Source organism: Oncorhynchus nerka, linkage group LG10 (assembly GCF_034236695.1).
Source record: "Oncorhynchus nerka isolate Pitt River linkage group LG10, Oner_Uvic_2.0, whole genome shotgun sequence".
NCBI lineage: Eukaryota > Metazoa > Chordata > Actinopteri > Salmoniformes > Salmonidae > Oncorhynchus > Oncorhynchus nerka.
This window is the reverse complement of record NC_088405.1, coordinates 36,929,662-36,947,276: the sequence shown is the minus strand read 5'-3', so window position 1 is coordinate 36,947,276 and position 17,615 is coordinate 36,929,662. Positions and strand designations below refer to the sequence as shown.

The following is a 17,615-nucleotide window of genomic DNA, read 5'->3' as shown; positions in this document are numbered from 1 at the left end:
TGGGGATGTGTAAAGTAAACCACCCCTGGGGATCTGGGTTAAGAATTTCCCCTCAACAATGTGGCTACGTGACCTGTGACCAACCAGAGAGCCCCAGAAGACTCTGAGTCGTCCCCATTGACACCATGGGTGAGAAAAGACAGAGATGGCTTTATAAACTATTGAATGAATGTTAAAAAAACAGCACACGAGTGACTGACTGTTAAAAGATGAATATGCATAGCACTATAGTGGAGTTCTCTCTCTCTCTCTCTTTCCTTTGATTTCTCTTTCTCTTCTCCCTCATATATGCAGTACTGTCACTCAATTAGTCATGTCAGCTGACAATCTTTAGATTGGTAAGTTAGTCTAGCCAGCTATCTAAACTTATAGTAATCACGGCCGAATATCACCCGGGCACGAAGGGCATGTGCCCAGGGGTCCTGACCTCCAGGGGGCCCCCCATTTATTTTGTAAGTCACTTTCACTCAGATATCATGAAATGACAAATCCACAAAAAAACTATATTTTGGTATATCTTTGATTTTGCATCGTCATGATAATGTGTCAGGTGAACCTTTGCATCTTGACAGGCCATTATCTTTAAAACGTGACTGCTGACATGCAAAACACTTTGGGACTGAATCAACAGTGGACTAATGAAAAAAATACCAAAAGATTTAGGTATATAGATAGATAGAGGTATTCCATTAACAAGGTGTAAGTCTTAGCAAAATGGGTAGAATTGCAGGAAATTAGCTTTAAAAACGGCACAGTTTTTCTCTCTGCCCCATGGCAAAATGAGTAGAATTGCATGACATTTTTTATGAAATTGCTCTCCATCGTCTCTCCATCGTCAAGAGGGGGGCCACTAAAATGCTTTGCCCTCTAGGTGGGGTGGGGGGGCTTCCCAACTAAATCTCGCTTAGGGCCCCCAAAAGGCTAGGGCCGGCCGTTCACACACACACACACACACACACACACACACACACACACACACACACACACACACACACACACACACACACACAAACAAGAGTAGGCAGGATAGTGGGGAGTTGGGTTACATTCCTTCCATCCGGCTGCGATTCTAACCGCCAGGTCACTCCCAGTTCAGTCCCAGGAAACTGTGAGGGAAGAATTTCCTCTGTGAGTCCATACTGGACAAAAACAAAACAGGCAGGTAGAGGGATTGTCGGTTTGGTCCAGAGCTTCATCTCCTCATCCCAGTGGTATCTGGGTCCAACTCAGGAATCCACAACTTATTGGACATTTCTTGGGATATTGTAGTCACTTTGAGCTATGGGTGAAGGCAGTTCAGCTGCCCAGACCCTGAGAGGCATCACAAGACACATCACATCAGCTGACCTCTGCACCCAGTCACAACCTATTTAGCATGACCATCTTACAATCTTTAAATATGCATCACAAAGACAAAACAGATGTTACAAAAATACCAGTATTTCCCCATAAAATTAATTTAGACCATATCTGTTACAGAGAGAAAGACACCCCCCACCCCCCAGATCCTTTTATATTCACTAATTTTCAGAATAGTGATGTGATAAACCAAATTTAAGTCAATAAAAAACATACCCAATACCTGGTGAAAAAAATACCGGAAATAACAGAATCTCCACCAGGCTCTCTCCTGTCCTTTCTCTAATTCCCTTTTTTTCTGTTACCTACAGTGTGTTTAGTTTATCCACTGAGTTCTTCTCTAGCTGAAGGAGTCGAGGTGGATCCAACAGCGCTTTGGCGTGGTTGTCTCTCTGGGGGACTCTACAGTACATCACCCAGCCTGGTTAGGTGAAGGTCTCCCAGTCACCACGCCAATACAGAGAAACTTTCCATCCACTGCCGCTATGCCGTTCTTAGACAGACAGACAGACACACAGACACACACACACACACACACACACACAGAAAGAACACCCCTGCCCGATTCCCGGTTCAACAAATACCAACCAGCTGTAAGTGGCTAGGGCTCCATGAAAAACCCTCCACTGGAGGTCCCCTGACCTCTTTGGTACTGGGGGTTTGTAAAGCCCCCTCCATCTAAAACCCACCATACTCTCCACCTCACATACCCCCTGCCACTGATGTGCCTTCACTCCTGTTAGGCTTCTAATGTTCCTTACCTTGATCCAGAGGTTGTAGAGGGCTTTACCTCCCACCCCTTCAAACTCCCCCAGGCTTGGAGTGTTAAATTCTAACAAGTCCTCCAGACCCCTTGTCAGTCTCCAGTCTCTGCCGTCACCTGCAGTGGCGGAAACATTGGTGGCCCCTTCCCCTTTGGCCACTCAAACACTCCCCTTACCGGCTCAGACAGTGCCTCCTGGATCTCCTCCAGGAATCTCTCCAGCAGCTTAAGAGACGTTATTCCTGTTTGTTGTGCCAGGACTTCCGAGGTTTTCCACCCCTCCTCTCCCAGCAGTCACAGGTCACCCAGTCTTTGTAAACTCGCTGCCATCGGTTGCCTCTGCAGGGTGGCCGACTGAACCGATCGCCAAGGGACGGCTGGGTTGTGGAAGATAGGCTCCTCCCACACCCACAGCCCAGGCTCCACATCCCCTTCTCGTGTGGGCCTTAGCAGCTGCCAGGCCCTCAGCACTGCAGAGTAAACATCTGAGAGACCTGCTGTACTCTCAGCCTCTCCAGCTTCATGAGGAACAGCTGCCGGTTCAACCCTAATCCGCCAGCTCTCCTCAGCAGTGTGCATGCTGGTTCCCTCCAGCCGACATCAGTATGGTACAGAAGTCTCTGCGCCGCCTTTAGTCGGAAAGCAGCCACCCTGCTCTCCTCCTTCGTGAATGGTCATGTACAGCACTGCCGCCCTTAGCCAGTGATGGCCCGACCAGAAAAAGTCCACCAGCTTGCATTGCAGGTCTGCGAGCAGACCGGCGGGGGGGTTGAGGACAGCCAGTTTATGCCACAGGGAAGATGCCACCAGGTTGTTGATTATCAGCACCCTCCCTCTATATGACATTTGGGACAGGAGCCACCTCCACTTGGCCAGTCTTGACACCACTGCCTGTGACAGCCCCTCCCAGTTCTTCCTGACCCACTTCTCCGAGCCCAACACTTTAAGCCCTTCACAACACCACTGCAAACCCAATGGAAGCAGAGGAGGGGCCCTATCCTCCCATGCCCCACATAACAGAGCTTTGCTCTTGCCCCAGTTTACCTTATCTGACGAAGCTCCCTCGTACACCTTCAGACTGGTCTCTAGTGCCTGCATATCCTGACCATCCCTGACCATCACAGAAACATCATCTGCATATGCTGACACTGCTATGTCTATCACCACATCCATGCCTGTCCAGCACACTCCCTGCAGTCTCCTGCGTAGCAGGCCCAAAAAGGCTCAATGGCTACTGTATATAACTGCCCTGATAGAGGGCATCCTTGTCTAATTCCCCATCTCACCCAGACTGGCCTACTGAGCCCCCCACCCACCTTGACCATACATGACGCCCCAGCATACAACAGCTTCATACAGGTCAAAAAACTATTCCCTAACACAGACATCACATTAAACAGATACCATGGTCCACTCTATCAAAAGCCTTCTCTTGATCTAAAGAGACCAGTCCAAAGTTCACATTAGAACCTCTCGACATGTCCAACATGTCCCTGATTAAGAACAAGTTGTCCGTGATTGAGCTTCCTGGTACACAATATGTTTGGTCCTTGTGTACTATCGAGTCCAGATGGAACTTCAGTCTGTTAGAGAGGACCTTGGCAAATATATTGTAGTCCGCACAGAGTAATGCCACAGGCCTCCATTTCTTAAGTTCACACAAGGCCCTTTTTTTGGGCAGGAGAGTCAGATCCGCCCGACGGCAGCTCATCGGCAACTCTCATACCCAGACGCATTCACGCAACACGCAAAAGTCCTGTCCAAATATTCCCCATAATTTTAAAGAAAGGGGGTCGATGGAGTCCATCGACCCCCGGTGCACGACTGGGAGACATCTGGTTTAAGGCCTCTGCCAGTTCATGGGACAACAGAGGAATGTCCATTTCATCCCTCTCTGCTAGAAAGAGCTTAGGGAGTCCTGCGAACAACAAGTCCTATACAACGCTGAATAAAACTCCACAGTCCGCTCCCGCATCTCCCCCACCACAGAGATCACCCGCCCATCAGACAGCCGTAGACCATGCATACCCTTGGCTTCACCGCTCTGTCTTTCCAAACCAAAGAAGAAGGAGCTGGGAGCATCCATCTCCTTGATCGTGGAGAACCTAGCTCTTACAAGTGCTCCCTTTGCTTTAACCTGGAAAAAACTACCCAGGTCCCTACGTAATTCAGCTAAATTAGCCTGAAGGCCTACATTGCCTTGCACTATAATCTCTACCTCCATCTCACTAATACAACGCTCTAGTTCTCCCAATACTCTCCTAGCCTGAGAGAGCTGTATACTGTTGACAGAAATGCCGAATTTGGACTTTTCCCACATCCCACCATTGACTCAGAGACTCATACTCCTCTCTTCGCTGCCCCCACCTTTCCCAAAAGGTCTGGAAACATTTCAGGAACCTTGTCAGTTTCCTCAACGTGTACTTTGACCCTTCTGCTGTCAGCTCCGTTCCCATTGAAGAGGAATCTGAAAAAAATAACTCATCGTCTTCTTCCTCAGACTCACTTTCCTCCTCATCTCCATCTCCCATCCTGACCACCTGCCCTTCCTCTCTGGCCGCTTCCCCCCAAGCACCAGGCTTGTGATGTTCCTTAGTGCCTTTGACCACACCCTTTTTCCTTTTTCGCTTGACCACACCCTTTTTCCTTTTCCTTTCCCTCCTCCTCCCCCCTAGTCTCTTACACTTCCCCACTATACTCTCCTCATCCACTAGCATAACCTGACTAGACCCAGCCTTCATCTACACCACCCTCCATAGCGTGACTAGGCCCAGCCTCATCTACACCACCATCCATAGCGTGACTAGGCCCAGCCTCAGCTACCCCACCATCTCTTTTTAAAAAAAATAAATTTTTATTTAACCAGGCAAGTCAGTTAAGAACAAATTCTTATTTTCAATGACGGCCTAGGAACAGTGGGTTAATTGCCTGTTCCGGGGCAGAACGACAGATTTGTACCTTGTGCTGACAAGGTACAAATCTGTCGTTCTGCCCCGGTTACTAGTCCAACGTTCTAACCACTAGGCTACCCTGCCGCCCCGTGACTAGGCCCAGCCTCCTCTACACCACCATCCCTGACATGACTAGGCCCAGCCTCTGCTGTCTGCATCTCACTGCCCCCTGCACGTTGACCTCGATTTCTCCCACTGGCGCTTGTGCCCTCACCTTGTCTACGGCCTTTATGTGAGCATGCAAAGCTCTTATGCCCCAAATCCTCACACTCAAAACACTGTAGACTATCTGTGCTAGCAAACCCTGCGTAGAGCCCCACGTAGAGCCCTCCCCATGCTTCACTTTAAAATGCACATTTAACTGTTGCTCATTGTTATTCAGAAACACAAACACTTGCCTCCAGAATGAAACAACGTACTTAATGGCATCTGTCTGAAAACCTGCTGACAGTACACGAAAACCGCTAGCACCAAAACGACTCAGCTCTTTCCTGATTGGGATCATCCGTAATAAACTGAGGCAAATTTGCAACTACCACCCTTGTCGAATGGGTAGAAAGAGGTGAAATTGGCACCAACACACCCCTTACAAATATTCCACTAGCAATTAGCCTACCAACCAAATTTGCTCTTTTCATGAACACAACCACAGCTTTGTTCATTCTAGAAGTGGAATGTATAAATTCAGCTCCTACCTGTTCACCGACTGCAAGCAGAACCTCCTCCACTTTAACTCCATTCTCAGGAACACCTGAATCCATGTCGTAACGACAGCGTCTCCTCCGCGCTAGGCTGAGAAGCCATCGCACACACCACACCTTCCAAACCCCAGGAAACTAACTCTATCCTCTTCCACCCTAACTAAACCTGTGCATACCGCTAAAACAAATAGTGCATTAATCCTCCACCACAGAAAATACAATTGAAAGAAAAGACCAAGGACAGAATCAAGAAGGTTAGTTAGGACAGAGCCTTCCACACCAAACACTCAAACTCCCAAAACTCCCAGCATGCACTGCGAGAGAGAGAGAGAGAGAGAGAGAGAGAGAGAGAGACAGACGGATTGACGGGCAGGTGGGCGGGCGGATACATAGGCAAATTGAGTCAGTTGTTTAGGCCAGTGGTTGGGAACAGGAAAGATCAATGTGGGATCTGTAGAGCACAGACAGACATGATGGTGAGAGGAGGCGCAGGCATCATTATGTCCTCAGAGACAATATATCACAAGGAATCAAATTAGGCCTTTTTACATAAAGAGACATTTGAACAAGGAAAGGGACTTTGTCAAGACAAGATCTTGAAGTTTATTCATTCTAACATGTATTTTTTGGGGCAATTCAACAAGAGCTTTTCCATGCGAAAGCTGATCAGGTATCATGAGCAGTGTATAAAACCTCACAGGGGGTCATGCATGCTTATTGCAAGTTGTACAATGCATTATAACTGCAGCATAATGCATTATTCCTGCAGGCTATGAAGTGTTACCCTTTTTCTCTGGGAATACAAACAATCCCTAGTCCCTACTACACTCTTACATGTCGCCTCCTCAGATGTTATGTTTCTGACGCTTATTAATAAGTGCTTTGACGAGGATGACTACATCACATGGAGGTGAGATCAAATGTCCAATGATGACACCATTAAACAAGCAGGTTAAATGGGGATGTGTTACTTGAAGACTCTCTTGTATGTGTACACACAGACACACCTGTACAGCTCCTGTGATGGCCCATACCATATAGTAGTAAAGTATCATTTCTTTCACTGAGTATAAATTGACATTGCTTGCCCACTAAAAGTTGCTGAATCGGCCTACATGCTGTCCTGTCATGACTTGGGTATATTTGGGACTCTGCCCAGTGTCCACTCATGTGAAAAGGCCATTCTTCTGCACTGGCCTGCGCCGAGTTTAGCATCATGGGAATGACTACCAACACTGTCATACCAGCTCAATTCCCATGAGAAAACATTTGAGTTGAACCAAATAAAACGAACGGAAGGGAGTAGGGTCATTTGAGATAACATGTTGAAAGAAAGACAGAGACGTAGCTATGAAACTGTAATTGTTTGCCTACAGCCTAATAAGTCAGGATGAGAGAGAGGACAGGAGAGTGTGCTGGGGAGGGAGACGAATCTGTACCAAAGAGCAGTCTCCCGAGCACACGCTCATGGGCAGACGGTAAAGGTTGTGTTGCCACCTAGTGGACATAGGCACCATTGCAATTTCACTCAGCAAATGTCACTCAGTTTGTTTTACATGTCCTACTTGCACTTCAGTAATATTGTAAAGAAGTGAATGAATGCACACATCCTTTTTTAAATCCAAGGTAGATTATGGTATTATGCTCGATTTCATATCAAGAATAAACATGATCAATTAGAATACAGGATAGACATTTTCTATGAACATCATTTTCAATGGAATCAATCCCATAGACAAGCATAATGCTTTAATTCTTGTGACTCAGTGAGCACTTTGTCACTTTCGGTCTGCCTTGAGTGAATCTTGTAGCCCATGACCTTTTGTGACCTTACGTGACCTGAGAAGATACTTGAGGAAAGCCATAGCCAGGTAAATGTAGAGGTGGGTGGGAATGGCATGTGATGTCACGGCTAGACACGGTGGGAAAAGCAACAGGTAGCTCAATGTATGCTAGCGTTCCTGACTGTAGCATCACAAACCACACCTGTGAAGATGGCCCAGGTTAAGTCACCCGTGGATGGTGTCAAGAGTCAGCAGCAGCGTGCAGAGATGTACTCTGATATTACCATCGTCAGCTCCAGCGCAGGTTAGTCCAAATGCTATTTTCTGTCAAAATTCTATTGTATCAGTCAAAATTGTATGCTGAAGTTACGTTATTAATAACAAATTATACATGGTTGTAGGCCTTTAATTTATATCTGCATGATTTAAGTGTAAATTGTTTTTATTCAAATATTTATATGAAAATGGACTGAAAAATGTAAGTCCTTTATATTTCTAGACTTTGAGGAAAATGATTGAAAGAATAACAAACAAAAATGTAAAGTATAAAATACTATTTTGGCCAGTTCCCTGTTCCTTATGTCTGTTTGCCATCCAGCGTAATGTGAACAGCCAGTCAACTATGTCAACCAATTTGACAAATTAGTCACTGTTCGCTATTGTTAACTTAATCTCGGTCAAATCCCCATGTCTCTGGTATCTCTTTCTCACGAGATTGAATTTGGTCAGCAAAGCCTCGTGGCTATTAGGTTGCTCGAGGTTGATGGGGAAAGATAAAGTCATGTAATCCCTATTTTTTTTTTAAAAGGACATTCATCAGTGAAATGTGTCCTTACAAATTTGGACGACTTCCTATTTGGTGAACGTGAAACACAAGTAGGTTTATAGGCCTGGCCAGCCTACCTCATGAAAGGTGAACTAGAGTATAATCAAGAAACTCAGCCACAATTTTACTGTTCAATTCAAAGTCCTCACCCACTCAACCTATTCTTATCCCGCCTACAGATGTGGGCAGCCCAGCCAGAAAAGGCCCATTTGACAGTATGGCCCTAGGCCTCAGCAGGCGTGGGAGAGCCTACCCATCCCCAGCGCGCAGGCGCCATCGCACCACCTTCAGTCACAAGCAGCTGGATCAGCTGGAGATGGCGTTTGGACAGAACCACTACCCCGACATCTACTGCCGTGAGGAACTAGCGCGGCTCACCAAACTCAATGAGGCACGCATACAGGTCAGTGGGCTTGGGCCTATTTATTCGTACACCGGGATTTCATACATTTTTTTATCCTGGGTGGGAAAGTTGATAATAATTGCGATGTCGAACTCAAACAGTTTTCATTTACAAAGGAAAGGCCATGACATACAGTGGGGCAAAAAAGTATTTAGTCAGCCACTAATTGTGCAAGTTCTCCTTATTTTTTAAAACTTTATTTAACTAGGCAAGTCAGTTAAGAACAAATTCTTATTTTCAATGACGGCCTAGGAACAGTGGGTTAACTGCCTGTTCAGGGGCAGAACGACAGATTTGTACCTTGTCAGCTCGGGGGTTTGAACTTGCAGCCTTCCGGTTACTAGTCCAATGCTCTAACCACTAGGCTACCCTGCCACCCCTACTTAAAATGATGAGAGGCCTGTAATTTTCATCATAGGTACACTTCAACTATGACAGACAAAATGAGAAAAAAATCTAGAAAATCACATTGTAGGATTTTAATGAATTTCATTTGCAAATTATGGTGGAAAATAAGTATTTGGTCACCTACAAACAAGCAAGATTTCTGGCTCTCACAGACCTGTAACTTCTTCTTTAAGAGGCTCCTCTGTCCTCCACTCGTTACCTGTATTAATGGCACCTGTTTGAACTTGTTATCAGTATAAAAGACTCCTGTCCACAACCTCAAACAGTCACATTCCGAACTCCACTATGGCCAAGACCAAAGAGCTGTCAAAGGACACCAGAAACAAAATTGTAGACCTGCACCAGGCTGGGAAGACTGAATCTGCAATAGGTAAGCAGCTTGGTTTGAAGAAATCAACTGTGGGAGCAATTATTAGGAAATGGAAGACATACAAGACCACTGATAATCTCCCTCGATCTGGGGCTCCACGCAAGATCTCACCCCGTGGGATCAAAATGATCACAAGAACCACACGGGGGGACCTAGTGAATGAACTGCAGAGAGCTGGGACCAAAGTAACAAAGCCTACCATCAGTAACACACTACGCCGCCAGGGACTCAAATCCTGCAGTGCCAGACGTGTCCCCCTGCTTAAGCCAGTACATGTCCAGGCCCGTCTGAAGTTTGCTAGAGAGCATTTCGATGATCAAGAAGAAGATTGGGAGAATGTTATATGGTCAGATGAAACCAAAATATAACTTTTTGGTAAAAACTCAACTCGTCGTGTTTGGAGGACAAAGAATGCTGAGTTGCATCCAAAGAACACCATACCTATTGTGAAGCACGGGGGTGGAAACATCATTCTTTGGGACTATTTTTCTGCAAAGGGACCAGGACGATTGATCCGTGTAAAGGAAAGAATGAATGGGGCCATGTATCGTGAGATTTTGAGTGAAAACCTTCCATCAGCAAGGGCATTGAAGATGAAACGTGGCTGGGTCTTTCAGCATGAAAATGATCCCAAACACACCGCCCGGGCAACGAAGGAGTGGCTTCGTAAGAAGCATTTCAAGGTCCTGGAGTGGCCTAGCCAGTCTCCAGATCTCAACCCCATAGAAAATCTTTGGAGGGAGTTGAAAATACCAGCAACAGTGTGTGAAAACCTTGTGAAGACTTACATAAAACGTTTGACCTCTGTCATTGCCAACAAAGGGTATATAACAAACTTTTGTTATTGACCAAATACTTATTTTCCACCATAATTTGTTAATAAATTCATAACAAATCCTACAATGTGATTTTCTGGATATTTTTTTCTCATTTTGTCTGTCATAGTTGAAGTGTACCTATGATGAAAATTACAGGCCTCATCTTTTGAAGTGGGAGAACTTGCACAATTGGTGGCTGACTAAATACTTTTTTGCCCCACTGTACTTACTATCCATTGTCCTATAAAATGGTTAAATCTCAAATTCAACCCAGTTAAGTTCTTTTTTATTGTATTTCACAGGTATGGTTCCAAAATCGCCGTGCCAAATACCGCAGGCAGGAGCGTGCGTCTCAGAAGCTCTTGCCAATGGCCATGATGCCAGGGCACGGGGCACTGTTGGGCAGCATGTGTGTTCAGTCCACAGGGTTGACCCGTCAGTACTACCCTCACTCCCTGGCTCACCATATCCCCCGGTTCCCTTCTATGCTGCCCTCAGGTGGTTACTCCCACCACCCAGGCTCAGCCAGCCAGTGTTCCTGCCCCACAGTCCCACCAGAGCCACAACCCCCCCGCCAGCACGAGGAGTGGTACAGCCCTCTACGGAACATTGGAGCCCCACCCAGCAACCTGGCCACACCTGTGTTCTCCCTGACCTCCCTGCCTGCTCTAGACCCTGGCTCTCACTGGAACTAAAAAAAGAGTAACTTCTACGTCGGGAAGTAGACAAGCTCTTATAGGCTGTGTCTCAAAGAACAGTTATTCATTGCACCTTAGATTAGATGACAAAATACCGTTTTTTGTATCTATACAGTGATAGCTAGTAACTAAAGAACAGGAAGAATTTAGAGAATAGTGAAAATGACTAAACTCCTTCTCCCATTGAATACCTGACATTGCATGTTTTCTTGAAAGTTCAGAGTAGCCTAACTGAGAGAAAGACATTCGTGGGTAGTCTTGAATTATCCATATAGATTGTCTGAAATATACACTATACATCTTTCTAATGCCTTTTGTATTTTCACAGTAAATAAAGTAGTGTGTATTGGGAGTGATTTGTTTGTTTAAATGTTAAATTGATGCTAGAAAGGTTTTGTATCATTTCAGCCAGTAGATTTGAAAGTAGCGTCGCACAAGTCAAAACGGGTCCCCACAATCATATACAACGTCATCCATTTCGTACAGTGCCTTCAGAAAGTATTCACAACCCTTGACTTTTTCAAATTGTGTGAATTTAAAATGTATTTATAGATTTGTTTTTGTCACTGGCCTACACACACGACCCCATGTCATAGTGGAATTATGTTTTTAGATATTCTGACAAATTTGTTCAAAATGAAAAGCTGAAATGTTTTGAGGCAATAAGCATTCAACCGCTGTTATGGCAAGCCTAAATAAGTTCAGGAGTAAGAATGTGCTTAAACAAGTCACATAATGAGTTGCATGGACTCTTTGTCCTGAATACAAAGTGTTATGTTTGGGGCAAATCCAACACCATACATTACTGAGTACCACTCTCCATATTTTCAAGCATAGTGGTGGCTGCATCATATTATGGGTATGCTTGTAATCATTAAGGACTGGGGAGTTTTACAGGATAAAAATAAAATGTATGGAATGGAGCTAGGCACAGGCCAAATCCTAGATGGAAATCTGGTTCATTCTGCTTTCCAGACATTAAGGTGCATTCCCCTTTCAGCAGGACAATAACCTAATACACAAGGCCAAATCTACACCGGAGTTGCTTACCAAGAAGACAGAGTATGTTGTTGAGTGGCCGAGTTACAGTTTTGACTTAAAGGGATTTGAAGGAAGATGCTAACTAGCGTTAGCGCAATGACTGGAAGTCTATGGGTATCTGCTAATTATCATAACCTACACCTCGGACAGATCTGCACTAACATGCACTCAAGAAGGCTGCAGTATGCGAATGCCACTTTGAGACATATTCAACATAAAACATCAGAGAAGACATTCATATATATTTGTTTATTGCAGCATATTGCAAAGACAACACAGTTGCATGTGTCTACTACTCTTGTCATTTTATAGATTTTAATAACACATTTCTATTCAAGTAACCTCTATTCACCGAACAACTGTCACTGAATGATGAAATTAGAACTCTTTTGTAACAAATAAAGTTTCAGTATTCATTTGGAAGTGATTATAAATGGGTTGAATATAGACCTGGGCCTTATAGCATAAAGACCTGGTAACCTAATGATCTGTAACTGTTTGACAGCAATGGAGCTCATTTGGAAAGAATCAAGTGTGGTCTAACGACACATAATGTAACATCATTACTTCAATAGCATTTATAGCAACATAACCCTGCATTCTACTTATAGCACATCTGTACAATTAAGTTAACCCTTCAGTATTGCTGTCACCCAGAGGTCTCACTGTGCTATAAGTCAAAGTGAATCCAGTGATGAAGAAATCACATCTTCTGTATTAAAATTCAGATTCTGTTCATCTCAAGTATCAGCCCTGCTGTAAGTGGAATTGTGCGTTCAGGTTGGTGGGTAACAGACTATTTAAGGGATGTAAAGTACGTGTGGATCAGCAGAAAAATGATTTGTGATTGACTGTGTCTGACCAGAACCAAACCCATAACCAAGTGTGGCTTTTATGTTACCTGAGTCACATTCGGTTCAAACAAATGGGAGAAAGCGTTTTTGAAAACAAGAATGAGCAGTAGGACTTAGCCCAGGTATTACCGCCTCCGTTTCTAAACACCGTCTTCCATTTTGTTCCAACTGAAAGCAGCCCTGTTCATGGCTCGTTTCTGAGCGTCAGACAAATCCTCCAAACCTGCTTTGCCATTCCCACACTCCCACATACTCTGTGGTACAGTATACTGCATCCGGGCTGTAACATTCCCACTATGAGTAATAGTACAAGAATGGTGCAGTAATAGTAAAGGCCACTCTTAAAGTTAAGGACCACAGGCAGTTGTCATAAATGGCCTAACTTGATTGGATGCATAAATATCAAAACCTTTGGTCCATAATCCTGGATTTTATACAGCAAAGCAGCGCTTAGGTAAATACCTGCTCAAGAATTTCATTCTAAAATGACTGAACTAGTTTAGTTGCTAGCATACAGTAGACACATTTGGCAGTTTTTATAATTACAGTAATAATTGAATAATCGACTGTATATATCAGGGCTGGGCAAACCTTTCAATCTGGCGCACAGGAGTTTTGAGTAAAACCCTTTTATTTTGTTTTGGGGGACAGGGGTTAAAAACTGCAGGTCCCACTTGAACGTCTAAAACTAGATAGAAAGTATGTAGAAATGATAACGGACCTAAATAGTTTCAAATGGCCTCCCTTTTTCTGACCCGCAAATAGGTTTTGACAAACAAAAATTGGTCAAAACAAAATCTGTGCGACCCTCCGTTGAATTTCGAAAATCCCAATGTGGCCCTCAAGCCAAGAAGTTTGCCCACCTCTGGTATAGATGCTGTCTGGACGGATGAAGGATAGTGATAGCCCCACAGAGAGCGTGAGACATGCACACCGGCTCAGGTAAATTAACGTGGTGTGGTGGAGAAAGTGGTGTGGTGGTGTGCAGTGCACGGTGCCAGACCCCAATAGTTAGGCACCGTCTCTCCTCTACTCCAGGGACCTGGCGAACTCGGCGTAGTCTATGTACCCGTCGTTGTTTTTGTCATTGTCCCTCAGAACATCATCTATAAGGCTTGTGAGGTCCTCCTCTTTCATAGGCTGGCTATCCTCTCCTTTTTCCTGCAGAAAATGTGGAAACATGGAAGTGCACGAGTGTGTAGATGAATAAAGTACATACAGTATGTGGCATCATTGGCTGATAATATCTTCTTTTTTTTTTACATGATGGTTTTCCTTTCACACATACCTTTATTTATTTATTTATTTATTTCACCTTTATTTAACCAGGTAAGCAAGTTGAGAACAAGTTCTCATTTACAATTGCGACCTGGCCAAGATAAAGCAAAGCAGTTCGACACATACAACGACACAGAGTTACACATGGAGTAAAACAAACATACAGTCAATAATACAGTAAAAAAAAAACAAGTCTATATACAATGTGAGCAAATGAGGTGAGAAGGGAGGTAAAGGCAAAAAAGGCCATGGTGGCAAAGTAAATACAATATAGCAAGTAAAACACTGGAATGGTAGTTTTGCAATGGAAGAATACCAATACCTCTTTGTGCACATGGGTGATGGCTGTGGCCAACTCCAGCCCATCCAGTAAGTTGTTGCCATCATAGTCGTGCATCTTAAAGTAGTGCAACTGCAGCTCCTGCGGCGACATATCCGACTCCGGCTTGTCAATCACACCTTCCAGATGCTCCATGATGTGTCTTAGAGGACATAGGAGAGACACTGCTCAGTGCATTAACCATGCACACACTGTCCGCCAAATGATCGGTAAAGCTTGGAATAGAGCAAACTATTTAGATAGATAGATAGATAGATAGATAGATAGTACTCCTATCTGTCTATCTATCTGTACTTCTTCTGTTGCAAAGCATTAAAGAGCAGAGGATCCTAATGAACACAACCCTTTACTCACTCTCTGTCATGGACCATGTTCCTGTCCAGGTGCATGTTAGGACGGTAAATCTCTGGTGGGTGTTCGTGGGCTGCCTGCTCATGTGAACGAACAGACAGCAGAAAGCAGGAGACCAGGAGTAGCCAGCCCCACACCACACTCCTCTTGCTACTTACTCTTAACACCATTCTGGGCTGTACAGTAACTACACAGATACAGACACAGACAGAGAGCGTGAGCAAGGGACATAATTTTAACAACAAAGTTAATCAATGCTGAATAATATGAACAATGGTTGCAAGCAAGGTGAAGGCACAGAACAGCCAGTGTCGCTCTTCACTGAATGGCAAGAGCTTTCACTAGAAATAGGTGATCCATCTATGAGACCATATGTTAACTTTTGGAAACACATACATGGCAGAAGAATCAGAAGATTGATCAAATGGAATTGAAATATTTTCAGGCAATAATAACTTCATTGTTTTCAGTGATATGTTATTATATGTACAGTTCAGAATACAATCTAGCTAGTGATGTTGTTGATAGACACATGGCTGGCTAAAGTTAATAATACTTGCACTTAGTTGGTTTAAGAACATCAGTTAGTTTAGCAAGATCATTAATTTGGTGATAACAAGCACACCGTAATGGATCTGCAGCGATATGAATGATTAAAATGCATACTCACCAGTTGACAAACAGACTTGGAATAGTTCGCTTGTAAATTAACTACATGTATTTTCTTCAACCTTTTTGGGCATTACTGTGAGCCGTAGTCACCTTTCAACTCACGGACACGACAGCTAAATTCTGATTGGATATTGGCATTTTGCGTCAGAGATTTGAAGGCGTGAGGTAGCCAAACCCAGACACCTGTGCAAAACAGGAATGTGAATGTAGTTGTTCACTGGGTATTTCGTTGAATTTGTTAAGTAAACACATTTGACAAGCAAATATCAACCTTTCATAGGGAAAATGAAGCCACCAAATCTATTTTCCGAATATTTGAGGGTGGATTAGCAATAGAAACTTATCCTGGCCTAAACATTAGTTTGCTGTGTAGCGAGTCAAGTGTTTCGAGCTGTCGTTTTCCAATGTTTTTGTGAAAGACCGATTTAGCAGCCGTCCTGGGAAACTGCAAGCAAAAATGTGTTCTACCATCATGTCAAGGTCTATTAAATGATGTATTGTATTCTTGACAAATGGTCATTCAGATAATTGTTTGCCCCACCACTTTCTCCCTAATAAGGCACTCGCCAATTAAATGTATACATTTTTGTATTCAGTTTGTAACATGTAAAGTGTTACATTCTTTGCCAATGGTTTTTCAACAGCTGAGACCCTCATAGTCACGCGTTACCATACAATGATGAATTGTCTGAGCAGACCATATGGCAGGTGTAGGCCTAGCTACCTTGAGCCACAAAACCTGAAAGTCGGGCAATGAAAATAGTTGACAATTGACCTTTTAAATACAGTAGCCTATTTAGGATTTATTGAGGGATTGGACATACACTACGGTAAGAATCAGGAATAATAATTTGCCACCTGTGTGTCTCTTAGATCCACAGTTTGAACTTTACTGTTGCATCTATACCCTCTGCACTCTAGTGGGCTATTAGCGCTAATCCCAGGAATTGATCTAGTTAGGGAAAGCTTTTGAAGGGAAATCTAGGACGGTTATCTAGGGCAAAAGGCACTTCAAAGCAAAACGTTTTCAGCAACCTATAGGCTAGCTAATGTGTTGCTTCTACCGTATTACAATGTAGGGTAAAGAAAAAAAATAATTCTACAAGAATTGATTTTTCCCCTAAAATAGTTTAGGTGTGTAGACCTATTGTATGCAAACTAAATACAAACGTAATGGGGTAGAGTCGACTACAAGGAGTTATTATATGTTGACTGGCTATAAAGCAATCATAAGCTACTTTATTAAATTGTTATTATGAAAAATAAACTAATCTGAATCTGCAAAAGTACACACAAATCTCCCAATCTCATCCTCAAACTGAAGCACCTGTCCTACAGTAGCCTCTGAGTTGGTATACAACTCGTTAACAGCATTGCTTTTTTCATTGTGTGTGCTAGTCCACATTGACTGATTGGTATTTAAGAATAAATGATGATTACATAATATTTTGACATGTCCACCCAAAATGTTAATGAGGAGGGACGTTCGGGCAGCCGCACATGCTCATAGATGGCATTACACTTTATTCATGATTTGTTTGCCAGTCCGCAGTTACTCCCCGGGTATCAGGGGAGTACGTTCACCGAGACAGATCGGGATCTAGAGCGGGCATGGCATCCAATAGGGTCTCTTTCTCGCAATACCGTCTGGAAGCGGAGATCGACCGCTACAGAGCAGAGTGCCAGTGGGACAAGATACCCACTATCGTAGAGCAACTCGTGGCCGCCAGATTTCACGAAGACGGTGAGTGATAACTACCTGTTGGATTCTGGTATAGGTTTCTTTTTCCTGACTAAGTTTTTGTCACATGTCCAGACAGGGATGGCAATAGTTCCGCATGAGTTGGACTTTGTACTCTGCAAGTAAGCGCTTACTCTGCAAACAATGAAAACTAACAGCTTTAGGTATGCCCAAACTGCAGTAGCTTACAATTCGAACAACTACATAATCACCTTACACCTCTCAATGGACAATGTTTAAAACACAGAACATATTGT

The 17,615-nt window shown here is 43.9% G+C and overlaps 3 protein-coding genes across 4 annotated transcripts in view; 2 read left to right on the top strand and 1 right to left on the bottom strand.

Moving 5' to 3' along the window:
- The first annotated feature begins 799 nt into the window (after window positions 1-799).
- Window positions 800-12,833, top strand: prop1 (PROP paired-like homeobox 1). Its single transcript, XM_065023270.1, has 3 exons — window positions 800-7,862; window positions 8,564-8,787; window positions 10,686-12,833. Exons 1-3 carry the CDS (start codon window positions 7,724-7,726, stop codon window positions 11,076-11,078), a joined length of 756 nt encoding a protein of 251 aa, XP_064879342.1. The 5' UTR covers window positions 800-7,723; the 3' UTR covers window positions 11,079-12,833.
- Window positions 12,357-15,722, bottom strand: mcfd2 (multiple coagulation factor deficiency 2, ER cargo receptor complex subunit). The gene is made up of 4 exons (XM_029669743.2): window positions 15,616-15,722; window positions 14,949-15,132; window positions 14,577-14,736; window positions 12,357-14,137 (listed from the first exon to the last, which is right to left on the bottom strand). Exons 2-4 carry the CDS (start codon window positions 15,113-15,115, stop codon window positions 14,006-14,008), a joined length of 459 nt encoding a protein of 152 aa, XP_029525603.1. The 5' UTR covers window positions 15,116-15,132; window positions 15,616-15,722; the 3' UTR covers window positions 12,357-14,005.
- Window positions 15,723-17,149: 1,427 nt separating this feature from the next.
- The window catches only part of LOC115135252 (tetratricopeptide repeat protein 7A-like), a 47,172-nt gene continuing 46,706 nt past the window's right edge, over window positions 17,150-17,615 (top strand). The window contains exon 1 of one of the 2 annotated variants that reach the window (XM_029669740.2): window positions 17,150-17,361. In XM_029669740.2, coding sequence (XP_029525600.2) covers window positions 17,229-17,361 — 133 coding nt within the window. In that variant the 5' untranslated portion in view covers window positions 17,150-17,228. The remainder of the gene's footprint in view (window positions 17,362-17,615) is intronic. The other variant, XM_029669741.2, reaches the window with a different exon arrangement.

What these genes read in the sequence shown, in the direction of transcription:
- prop1 (XM_065023270.1), top strand. Translation starts at nt 7,724, where the DNA reads ATGCTAGCGTTCCTGACTGTAGCATCACAAACCACACCTGTGAAGATG. An exon ending in CATCGTCAGCTCCAGCGCAG is followed by an intron (nt 7,863 to 8,563) that starts GTTAGTCCAAAT and finishes TCCCGCCTACAG; the next exon opens with ATGTGGGCAGCCCAGCCAGA. An exon ending in TCAATGAGGCACGCATACAG is followed by an intron (nt 8,788 to 10,685) that starts GTCAGTGGGCTT and finishes TGTATTTCACAG; the next exon opens with GTATGGTTCCAAAATCGCCG.
- mcfd2 (XM_029669743.2), bottom strand. Translation starts at nt 15,115, where the DNA reads ATGGTGTTAAGAGTAAGTAGCAAGAGGAGTGTGGTGTGGGGCTGGCTA. An exon ending in AACATGGTCCATGACAGAGA is followed by an intron (nt 14,737 to 14,948) that starts GTGAGTAAAGGG and finishes ATGTCCTCTAAG; the next exon opens with ACACATCATGGAGCATCTGG. An exon ending in TCACCCATGTGCACAAAGAG is followed by an intron (nt 14,138 to 14,576) that starts GTATTGGTATTC and finishes CATTTTCTGCAG; the next exon opens with GAAAAAGGAGAGGATAGCCA.